The sequence below is a fragment of the Diorhabda carinulata genome, chromosome 6, assembly GCF_026250575.1.
Source record: "Diorhabda carinulata isolate Delta chromosome 6, icDioCari1.1, whole genome shotgun sequence".
NCBI lineage: Eukaryota > Metazoa > Arthropoda > Insecta > Coleoptera > Chrysomelidae > Diorhabda > Diorhabda carinulata.
The window spans coordinates 23,131,769-23,144,696 of NC_079465.1; the positions used below are offsets into that span (position 1 = coordinate 23,131,769).

General features: G+C 27.4%; 1 protein-coding gene across 1 annotated transcript; it reads left to right on the plus strand.

The window, feature by feature from the left end:
• Positions 1–2,879: 2,879 nt before the first annotated feature.
• On the plus strand, positions 2,880–7,613 carry LOC130896028 (putative fatty acyl-CoA reductase CG5065). Its single transcript, XM_057803764.1, has 9 exons — positions 2,880–3,009; positions 3,326–3,536; positions 3,598–3,682; positions 3,736–4,158; positions 5,023–5,106; positions 5,265–5,373; positions 6,267–6,509; positions 7,112–7,375; positions 7,438–7,613. Exons 2-9 carry the CDS (start codon positions 3,351–3,353, stop codon positions 7,562–7,564), a joined length of 1,521 nt encoding a protein of 506 aa, XP_057659747.1. The 5' UTR covers positions 2,880–3,009; positions 3,326–3,350; the 3' UTR covers positions 7,565–7,613.
• Positions 7,614–12,928: the final 5,315 nt, after the last annotated feature.

Here is a 12,928-nt window from a genome sequence, read left to right on the forward strand (position 1 = left end):
AATTATTGAGGAGGCTTTTTTTATTTAAAGTGATTAACATATTAAATTTATTACTGTTTGTTGTTAAAAATAAGGATTTATTAGTTTCTGTGAAAAAAGTGTGGTGAATAAAAGTGTTTGGATTATAATTAACACGAATATAGGTGAGATATTAATTATTTCAATTTCAATATAATTTCACTGTAATTGTAAATCGTAATTTATACATTTCTTAGACCCTTTTATATGTTTTTGTTGTTGAATTATCTCAATTTTAGGTATGTCCCTACTCGAAAATTACATTTTTTTAAGTATTATTTCATTTAACAACATATTATTAAATTTCAAATATACATCATGATAATATTAAAAAACTTGTTATAATAATAAACATATTTTAACGTTCATTGTGTCGCGAATATAGCGTGTTGCCTAAAAGGTAGGTGATAGTTGTTATGCATATCGAGAATAAAAATATTTTCAAAACGCTCACAATCAACATTGAGAATATACGAAGATTGTCTGAAAAGTTTCATGATAAAACAATACAATACAAGCTGATAGGGCTACATTTCATTTCAGTTCCCTAAAATGTTTGTTCGTAAACTATGGTGCAGAGTGTCTATTAACTCTTCTTTTATTTGTGTGGGCGTATTTCCTTTCAAACAAAAATATCATATTAGATCTACTCATATAAATATGAACGTTAATCAAAAACTAAGCGTCCAAAATGGCGGAAATTTTATTTCATACATACGTAAATACATTTTTCAACTTTAACTGATGATGTTTTCATTTCACTTTTTAGATAACCTTTATATATATATATATATATATATATATATATATATAAATTTTTTATTTTCGTTATTCATCAAGTGTGTCTGATATATTGCTATGATTTTTGACATATTTCTCTTTCGGATATATTTAATTACACTTCAAAATAGTCATGATTATTTATTTATGAGTATACCAGGGTAGTTTGATATTTAAGGGAATTTTATATCATGAATTTATTTAAAATGGAGTATGTTATAGTAACTTTTAGACTTGTTAATGTTTATCTTTTTAATATTGTTAATTGGTTTTTTAAAATCATGTATTTATACAGAATACAGAATAATCAAGGTAAAAAGATGTGGGAAAATCTTTTATAAGAGAGAGTTTGAAAAAATGTCTAGCTGGATACGATAAATTACAGTTCAAAAACTGTCCAAAATGGCGCTAGTTGACACCAGTTTCTTTAATCAAATATTTTTTGGTATCTTGTTTGGTTCTTCATTGACGTGTCATGCCTTCATTTAGCTGTTTCTTATTTACATTTTCTAGTTAGTTTTCTCTTGCTTTATTCTATTCTTTCGCTACCTTCTGTCTCTTACATCGATTCCTCTTGAATATTTTTTTCTTTTTGTTCCAAACAACAAATACGAGGACGAAAATAAACGGTTTTGATTAGTTTGTAGTGGAAATAAAACTCAAAAAATTACTATTTTTAATATTAAATTGCAAACTTTCGAAAAATCCTTCCAAATGACAATAGATATGAATATTTATAAAAATTGAAGCTTCTTTTCTTTATTCTCCTAACAAATTTTTCAATCTGTTTTCAAAAAATGCTACAATAATAACTTACCAGGGTCCAATGAAAAATATAGAACAAAAAACAAGATAAATCTGATCACTCAGTATATGGGGAAATTGGAAGGGTTTGTAAGGATTTCTTGTGGGACATCTGAAGGAACTGTCAAGGGAAATTCATTTCTCTTTCGTCTTATGCGGAGACATCTTGTATTATATTGCAATATAGAACTTGATTTATTCGATTAAGATATATTTCTCAAAAGGAAGATTTTCCACACGTTTTTCAAAATACAAATCAGTATGATATAACATCACTAAAAAAAATTATCGTACTCATATTGATCGATAACAGGTTTATAATACGAGGGTAGTTCAAATTTCATCGAGAAAAACGCTTTCACATATTTATTATTCGTCGACATTAAATTTCCGATCCCCGAGTGCGTTTTTCAATTGTCCAAACACGTGGTAATCGCAGGATGATAAGTCAGGATCGTAGGGGGGATATTCTAGTATCTCCTTCGCCAGTTTTGATATTATATCGAGCGTGATCATGAAGAAAATCAACCGTTTGTGTAAAAAAACGAACCTGATTGTTTTCGCTTTGACTGGCGCCTCTTCTTCCTTTTTCCTCCATTCTTGAGACCAAAACTTGGTAAACTCTACAGTCTGGTGTTATGCTGACTCACGTTCGACGATCATGCGGTACGTTCCGACGGTTTTGTTCACTTTTATCTCACCCAACAAAGACTCAACAAAAAAATTATTTATTATTAATATATTAATAATCGGAGGGGGCTAAATCTGTACATACAGTAGATACTATTCAGACAGTCACTCCCGAAGAATTTTTGAGTTGTTATTACTTTCCATATCGAAATAAACGCAACGGCGGCCGGTTTCGTATTTCGTAAATCTTTTTGTTTTTGTTTAATGAGGCGGTTCGACAAGCAAAAAATAAAGGAAGTAATTGCGAGAGGCTCAAAGACAGAACGAAAATTTTGAGATGACGATGTCAAATTTGATATATTCATATCGGTGTTGCCATATCTCAAAACTTAAGTAACACATCTCGTATTATATTAATTTTTCATTTTACTTTTTGTATATACAACATTAAAAACTTCATGTATTTCATTAAAAACGATCTTCTTTGTATAAAATTATTTAGTCGAGCTCCTTCGAACTGGGTACTTTTTATTTGGGGTTAAAAATCGATTTTTATCGGTAAATATTTCCAAAAAATGCATTATTCATTCAATTGTTTGTATTTTCTCACTGTTTCAAAGGTCAAGTAACATTATTAATGTCAAGGGTTTCTTATTTTCTTTTTTATCTATGATCCAAAACGAAAGTAATCTGTGTTTGAATTTCTACCTGATTTCATTACTTTTCCGAGTTGGTGGTTAACGAGTTGTGGATACATTTCTAGAAACGTCTCAAGAGGTATTAAAAATAAAAACAATTATTCTGACGGTTAATATAGAGTTCGACAAATTATTTCGATATCGAGTGCCATTTAAGTAAAATTTAATGTACCCTAAGTTTGTCAATTTTTTCTCTATTACAAATTCATTTTTTTCTTTCGTTTTTATTTTGATTTTTTCATAAAATCAATCATTTTGTTAGATCTATATCGTATGCATGAATTTTGAGAATAATAATTTCAAATTTTGGTTAGAATATCATTAGAAATTTCATTTATTTCGAGTCGGATATTTACAACTTTTTATTTGGGGTAGAAAATCGATTTTTATTTTAGTTTCATCGCGAAGTATTTCCAAAAAATGAGTGTAGCGAAATTTTTCGAAGGGAAAAATATTTTTATAACAGGCGGTACTGGATTTATGGGAAAAATTTTGATTGAAAAATTATTGAGATCTTGTCCGGGAATCGGGAAAATTTACGTTTTACTCAGATCCAAAAGAGGTCGAAACGTTGAGGAAAGGTTAAAACAACTTTTAGATGGCGAGGTAAGTAATAAGAATCGATTTATTAATCGCATACGGGGCGAACAAGTTTTAAATCTTACAGGTATTTGATAAAATAAGGGAAAATAATCCTGATGCACTTGATAAAATAATAGGCATCGAAGGAAATGTAGCAGAACTAAATTTAGGTTCGTTTCTTATTGGGAAAAACATTCTCTTATTAACATCTTGTTTACTTTAGGATTAAGCGATTCGGATAGACAATTATTGGTAGATAATGTCAATATAATATATCATTCAGCAGCTTCCGTTCGTTTCGATGATTTCCTGGACGAATCCATACTGATGAACATCAGAGGAACAAGAGAAATCGCACAATTAGCTTTAGATTTGAAGAATCCGACTATTTTGGTGCACGTTTCTACAGCTTACTGTAACGGGGATCGTTATGAAGTTGATGAAAAATTATACCCACCGCATGGCGATTGGAGAGACGCAATACTTTTAGCCGAAACCTGCGATAAGGAATTATTACATATAATGACCGAAAAATATATTTATCCCCATGTTAATACGTATACTTTCGCTAAAGGTTTAGGAGAACAAGTCGTAAATGACATGTGTAAAGGGAAAATAAAAGCCATCATAACTCGACCATCAATAGGTGAGTTCTTCATCCAATAATTGTCGAATATTTGACTTTTCATTGCATTTTTCATCATATTATACTAATTCACAATATAAAGTAAGGTGAATTCCCTCGACCCAAACCATGTTCGAAAATGTCACTATGATTTTTTTCATTTTTTGAATCACATCATCATAACTTTGTATACACACAAATTTTCTGTATTTCGATGTAAATTCAAAATTCAATCTAAGGCGATTACGTTCATCTAGCCTAACAGATCATTTCATTTCATTTATTTCAACGAAAACATCTTCTCTACAATAATTGAGAATTCTTGAATTCAATAAACTCAGAATTTTGAAAAGAAAAAACGTTTAAAAAAAGTTTGGTTTTCTCTGTAATATTTTTGACGAAAAATGATCATTTATCAATCGAGTTGAGATACATGAGATACATATGTCTCAAATTCAAATTATTACTTTAAATCCACTATTCGTCTCCAAATTTGTCAAATACTCTTCTTACAATTTTGAAAAATGCTCAAGCTTTGACTCATGATTTTTATGTTCTTTAGCCCAATTTTAATTTTAGTTTGACGCTTTAATTGCCACCCTCACAAAAAAGGCGTTTTTTTAAATATCCTTTTCACTGTAGAAATACTCAAGATTCATTAATCTGAGCTGCTATCTTTGGCACCTTGAATCGTTGATCACGTTTACAAATTTCACAAAAAGATGTCTTGGTGCAAAACACATCACGTTCTTTCATCTCACGGGGCTAATTAAAACTAAATTACCGTCATATACACCGAAAAAATAATTCACAATTTGATAATAATAAAAAAGTTTCCCGATAAAAAAATTATGAGTTTTCTTGTTCATATATTATGGATTTTAGTGATAAACGCTTTGGATGAACCAATTGCGGGATGGAATGACAACTTAAATGGTCCCATGAGTTTAATGTTAGCTGCTGCGAAAGGTAAATTATTCTTTGAATAAAATGAATTGATTATTTCATAATTTTCAAGTTGTTTTGTTCTTCGTTCGTGTTTAATAATTATAGAAATAATCATTATACTATTAATATTATTTTTACATTGTGCTATTTGGTTAAAAATCGTTTTTCTAAAATCACAGGATTATTACGGACATCTTTAAGTAAACTAGATCTTAAATTGAACTATATACCTGTAGATTTGGTGATAAAAGCAATCATCTTGGCCACATATGATAATTATACTGAATCGTAAGTTTATATATAAATTTCCTTAATTACTTATTACTTATATCTTTTGATATGATTATGTTTTTAGGTCTCTTTGTTTTTTTATAGATAGATGAAAATTTGACGTTTCGACTTCTTTTCGTCTTTACCAAAATATCAAAAATCAAAATAAAAGAAGTGGAAACGACAAATTTTCATTTTTCTTTAAATAATTATGAAAAAACCAATTTTAAATCAGAAGAGATCTAAAATGAAGAACATTTAGAAGCGTATATATTTATATTAATATTTTTCGAATCTACGCGAACTAAACAATAAATAAATGTGAACTGTTTGTTGCCTATATAGTAGGTATGTTTACTAGCACCAAATAATAAAAAAGGCCTTTAAAGACAGGCCATAAATGAAAAGCATATTACAAAGAAGGAGATATGGAGAGAAAAATGTTTTATTGTCAAAAAATTATCAAAATTTGTAGACAAAAGCGTGTAAAAACTAAATAAAGATCAAACTAATAAAATAAAATTTTAATATACAGAAGAAAACAACAATGAGTAACAAAATTATAGATAATAATTAGTATATAAGTTCAAAGCAAAAGTGATTGGTTAGGTTAGGTTAGGTTAGGTAGAATTGATTACAAACGAAATTGTTTTAACGAACAACGAGTAAAGTTTAAATAAGATCAACATAATTTGGAATAATAAATACAATTGTTTATAGATAAATTTTAATACATTAGCATTGACAAAAATATTCTATCTATTTTTTGACTGAGAACTAGCCCAGATGAATATAGTACGGGCGATTCCTACAGCTCTGCTAAATATGGTGGGATTTTTATTTAGTGTTAGTTCGTATGGATTTGAAACTTAACAAATTTGATAAAATTCTTATGTATTTTTTATATTTAGCAACTGCAATGAAGTAGTCGAAGTTTATAATATCACCCAGCCTATTATAAATCTAACCCATGAACCTTTTGGTACATTAGCAAGGAGTATTGTTATAGATTTACCGGTACCAAATGTATTGTGGTATCCGAGACCTTCATTGACTTCTTGTTATTACAATTTTTATTTACAGTCGATATTTTATCAAATGTTGCCAGCCATGTTTTTCGATATTGTTTTGAAATTGATGGGGAAAAAAACAATGTAAGTAATCGGTTTAAGATTAGATTTTGGGATACAGTAGCGGATCCAGAGATATGGCTCGAACAGCCAATAATTATAAAAACAATATCAATATTAGTTTAAGCTGAAGTTGATTCTTTGATTTTTTTATTTCTTTTTCGTTGGCAATTGGCCCTTCCTGGATCCGACCCTGGTGGGATATTCAATAATAAGTATGTAACATGTTTTATGCAATTACGACGTGGTTGTTCTAAAAATTATCATTTTTTACGTCCATTACCAATGACAAAAAACAAACTATTAAATTATTTTTAATTTAATTAAAAATTATCTTTGGAAATAGTTCATTATTGAAGGCTCATAATTATAAATGTAAACAAATGAAAATGATTTTTTTGAGGTTATGTTATGTTATAAAGTTGAATGTTTTTATGTTTTATTAATTTATTTATGTTTATTTTATGAATTTTTTTGTCGTTATGAAAAACATTTACATACGAGTTTTTCGTTAATAAATCATTTGCAATGGTTAGAGAAAGTTGGAAAAAATGTTTAGAGTTCGATATCAAAATATTAATTATTATATTGGGAATTTTGTTGTTGAGGTCTATTTTTTATTTCAGGGTGGTCAAAATACAAAGAAAATTATATATAAGTACTGTTATACTAATGCCTTTCACAATGCAAAATTTCACATTTAAAAATGACAAAATGATTAATATACTAAAAAAATTGAGGAAAACAAACCCAGATTTTGATTTTCGGATCAAATTGTCTCATGAAGAATTATGTAAATTTTTAATTGATATGAAAAATGGAACTGTCAAATACACTTTGAAAGAAAGTATGGATCCTACAGGTCAGACGGAAAAGAAGCATTTGCAAAGGTAAGAATAAGAAAAATATTGTCGATTAAGAAGCTGATTAGAAATTTTAAATTTGATTTCAGATTAAAAATATTTGATATAATATTGAAAATTATATTGGTTTGTTTATCGTGTTGGTTGCTACTTTTCAAATTTAATACAATAGAATGGAGCCAGAATCAAGTCTATAATTATTTTCAAAAATTGTAAAATTATTATAAATTAGTTTTTTTTGTGATGTAATATAAATTTAAAATGATTCATTTCGTATTATTGACAATAATCATAAAATCCAATTAGTAAATATGGCTGTAGATAACGAAATCATTTGACGAATAATAGATTTTCAACACTTTTTATCAATTTTATGAAAATTTATTCAAAATTTTCATTAAAACTCGTATAACCTTCAAGGTAATAATGTAATTTGATTTATGCAACATTTGGAAATCGGAATAAATTGATGCAGACAATTGAATGACGTAGGGAATGATTATTTGGAAACATCAATTTCTGACGCCACAAATTTTGAAAACGAAATATCACGAATAGAAAAAACAAACATCCATCTAATTGAAATACTAATGCAATTTTGAAAATAGTAGATAATATAATTGAGTTGATTTTTACATAAAGGTTCTATTTTTTGAATCATTTTTTTTTTAACAAAAATGTACCTGCTCAAATTTTCGATCATACCTCGTATACAACTCATAAAAAAATTTGTATAATATTAATAAAGAATTAAATGAATACAGTATCGCCCTGTATGTACTTATTTATTCGCACCCGTATTTATTTTCAATTTAAGTTCAACTTGTTCCTTTTTGGTCACCCATCTCGACTTCTATATATTTATATATAATAGAAAAACTTTAATTTCAATTTTTCAAATTTCATTTTTTTTTATTGAATAAGTATAGGATCACTCTGTATGTACTTCTAGAACACCGCCATTACTTTCCTGTTATGTGCAATATAACTTGTCACGCATGTTCTTTTTTTGTTACAAGATATTTCATACTATAAAACTAAAAATTATAATAGAAAATTCGTCTTTTTGTATTCAGAAATATGAATAAAACGAACAGCGGAAAATTCTATATATTTATACATCCAAAATAACTTTTATTTCGCTCACAATTTCAATTTTATTCTTAAATTAAATAAGTATTGGATCACTCTGTATGAACTTTTGAACCGCCGCCATTATTTTCCTGTCATGTGCAATAGAACTTGTCACCCATTTTGAATTTTGTTACAAGATATTTTATACTATATAACTAAAAATTATAATAGATAAAATTGTCTGTTATAATTCACAAATATGAATAAAACGAAAAGCGGAAAATTCTCCATAATTATATATATATAAAAAACTTTTATTTACTTCATAATTTCAATTAAAAATTTCAAATATTTACCGCCATATTGAGAGTCATTCAGACGTTTTACGGCGGTTGCCATGGTAATCGAGTAAAAGACTAGCATTTTCAAGAGAAAGATTAAGTAGACAGAATGGTAGTCGTATTTGAATTACTGAGGAGGCTTTTTTTTATTTAAAGTGATTAAATTATTAAATTTATTAGTGTTTGTTGTTAAAATAGTGATTTATTAATTATTGTGAAAAAAGTGTGGTGAATAAAAGTGTTTGGATTATAATTAACACGATTACAGGTGAGATATTAATTATTTCAATTTCAATATAATTTCACTGTAATTGTAAATCGTAATTTATACATTTCTTAGACCCTTTTATATGTTTTTGTTGTTGAATTATCTTAATTTTTGGTATGTCCCTACTCGAAAATAACGTTTTTTAAAATATTATTTCATTTAACAACATATTATTGAGAATTAAATTTTATATATGTAATATGGATAGGTCAATAACCTTATTAAATTTCAAATATACATCATGATAATATTCAAAAACTTGTTATAATAATAAATTATTAGGAATTCAGAAAAGTCTAGTTTCCTAATTGATTTTTGAGTTTCTTACATATTTTAACGTTCATTGTGTCGCGAATATAGCGTGTTGCCTAGGTGTTGGTAGGTCATAGTTGTTATATGCATATCGAGAATAAAAATATTTTCAAAATGCTCACAATCGACATTGAGAATATACGAGGATTGTATGAAAAGTTTCATGATAAAACAATACATTTGTTGCCATAATCGTTTTTTCATTCCAACGTAATCCCCTTTAAAGTCTATTTACCTAATTTTTCAACTAAATCAGTGGTGGATTAATCAACAGGCTGAATAGGTTGTAGTCTAGGACGGCAAATTTTGGAGTCAGACTTAACAAGATTTCATACGACAATATAATTAATATTTTCTTAATTAAATTTAAATTGTACATGATTGAAATGTTATTTGCTTTAATCGAGGATCTTAAATCTCAAATTTTATTGATAGAAAATGCAATTTAAATAATTTCGTGGTAAGATATCGAATTTCAGAGGTCTGTAGAGGCGGCAAAAGATAAATACCCTACAAGCTGATAGGGCTACATTTCATATCAGTTCCCTAAAATGTTTGTTCGTAAACTATGGTGCAGTGTCTATTAACTTTTCTTTTATTTGTGTGGGCGTATTTCCTTTCAAACAGAAATATCAAATAAGATCTACTCATATAAATATGAACGTTAATCAAAAACTAAGCGTCCAAAATGGCGGAAATTTTATTTCACACATACGTAAATACATTTATATATATATATATATATATATATATATATATATATATATATATATATATATATATATATATATATATATATATATATAAATTAAAACTACATTTTTCCATATTAGTGAAACTCGAATTGAATTTAATATTAATTATTTTATCAAAAATGTTTTATTTTCGTTATTCATCAAGTGTGCCTGATATATTTCTATGATTTTTGACATATTTCTCTTTCGGATATATTTTATTACACGTCAAAATTGTCATGATTATTTATTTATGAGTATACCAGGGTAGTTTGATATTTAAGGGAATTTTAAATCACGAATTTAATTAAAATGTTATAGTAAATTATAGACTTGTTAATGTTTATATTTTTAATATTGTTAATTGGTTTTTTTTAAATCATGTATTTATACAGAATACAAAATTGTTAAGAATTGAAGAAATTACAAGCTAGTCTTGTGTATAGTTGCTGATTTTTGGTATAAATTGATTAATTAATATTTATTCTTAACATTATTATAATTAGATATACTTTACTTTTGGATCTTAAGTCAAAGTAGTCGAGTGAAAAAATAATAAAAAATAACAAAATTTTCAAATTTCTAAGGACGATAATTTTTGAAAATATAGATGGTTACAAATAAAAAATATGACAATTTAGTACGTTTTCTATTCGATAGAGGAAGAGAGAGTTTCCAAGATAAATTCTATATTTAAAAAAAACAAATTCCTTTAATACGGTATGATTGCACAGGTCCGTAACGTCATAATTCACATTTAGTTCCTTTAAATAAATATCTAGTTACCCAATAATCAATATTCAATGATATTTAATAGAAATAAAAACAAATTTTGTTAAGAACTATATTGTTGATAAAATTATTAAATAAATATTTATTATAATGAAATTTTGAATCTGTTTACCTGTAGATACATATCTTTTGATGAAGACTTGTAGTTATTATTTAAGTTTTACAATATTTGAAACTCTCTTTCTTTCTAATTGTTTGTTTTTACAAAATAGTTTATTTATTAACATGTAGACTGCCGTGTGTATTACGAGAATGGTCTCAAACATGGCCCAATATAAAAAAAAACACTGAAATTATGGAAAAATATATTTATTTTTCGTAATCTTCCATTTTTTTCAAGTTCAGGGCTGTATTAGCTTAATTCTTTCGCTTAAACGTTGCAAATCGTCTTCTTTATCAAATAATAAATGTTATTAATATTGAAATAATGAAAAATTACTAAAAAGTGAAGGTTTTATTAAATATTTGAGATGTAACATAAATAGAAATTTTCGTCCCAACTTCGAAGTACATTAGTATGTTTTACACTATAATTGTAAATTCTTTTTCTATGATTTTTATTTTTTCTTTTTCTCGAAAAATAACAAAACTTCAGTTTGAAAACATTGCATTTCAATTGACTTTCATAAAGAATTAGAAAAAGCTACGATATCAACAAAATATTTTGATTCTAAACATTCCAATGGTATAAATCTTCTTCGTTGTTGTTACCATCTGTTTTTTTTTCCAAATTATCACAAACGAAATTCTCGTCGTAAAGTTTAGGTACCATATTTATCAAATTCTTTTTCAACAATTAAGGCTGGCAGTCAACGTGTTAAAATCGAAAAGTTTCGATTAGAAAATTAATTTTTGTGTGTGATATTCTAAATTTGATCGCTTATCTATCTCTCGGGACAATAAAGACTCGTAATTTTTTGAAAATCTTTCTCATATTCAATAATTTTTTTTTTACGTCATAATATCTACAAGCTGCTCGAACATATCTATGAAAATTGAAATGTACGAACAGTTTTTACAAGGTTTTTTTTTAATTACCAGGACAATGCTGCCGGGTTACGCTTTTTTCTTCATAATAATCGATTCAAATTAGTTACTCTATGAACACAGATACTAAACTTGGGGTTGCTCTAACGTAGTGGACTTTCAAGTTTGTATCATGGGGATAGTTTATGTGATGTATGAATTAATGTGAATGATAAATGTGGTAAAGGCAACAGCTCGTCGATAATATGATTCGATATGGTTCGCGATTTTAGTGAAAATGGTAGGAAATATGTAGCAGATCCAATGGTATTGATGAAAATTATGGGTGAGTGTTTATCATTTTATAAACAAAACAATTACTATTTATCCAAATAAATAGCTATGATTTTTTCTATTATTAGTGGAATTTAACGTAAAAACTTTTTATAAAAATATTTTTTTATATTAATTTTTGATAAAAATTTACTGGGATTAAAATAAAAGTTACGATGATGATGAAATAATAACATTAAGATAATACATTACTCGTGTGACTAAAAAAAAACACATTTTTTACCAAAAATTAATTTTATTTATCTTCTCCAAGAGCCATATAATCATTCAAACGTTTCTCTTACTTCTCGATGTCGTGTTTGTAGAAGAATTTATCTTTTGCCTCAAAATATGCTTCAGTTTCAGCAATTTGAGCTGAATTTCGTACCGGCGAGCATTTTTTTGGATCAGCGAATAACCAGTAGTCACTGGAGACCAGATCTGAACTATACGGTGGATGAGAAAGCAATTTATTCAATTTAATCATCGACTTGTGAATCGGTGCATTTTTTCTTCCACAGATGAGGTTGTTTTTTCTTGATTTTTGCATTCAAACGATCCAAAAACTTTATGTTTTGATTGTTTTTCCCTTTTGGAGATAATCGATGAACAATATTCCATAATACTGAAGCCATAACCTTCCCAGATGACTTTTGTACTTTTGGACGCTTCAAACCTGGTTTATCGGCCGCAGTTCACACAGATGATAATCATTTTGATTCCAGACTGAAGTGAAGGATCCATTGTTACAAATCGACGC

Excerpts from the sequence above, each read along its gene's own strand:
- LOC130896028 (XM_057803764.1), top strand. The coding sequence starts at position 3,351 with ATGAGTGTAGCGAAATTTTTCGAAGGGAAAAATATTTTTATAACAGGC. Across the intron at positions 5,374-6,266 it reads TATGATAATTATACTGAATC|CAACTGCAATGAAGTAGTCG; the intron begins GTAAGTTTATAT and ends TTTTATATTTAG. Across the intron at positions 7,376-7,437 it reads GAAAAGAAGCATTTGCAAAG|ATTAAAAATATTTGATATAA; the intron begins GTAAGAATAAGA and ends ATTTGATTTCAG.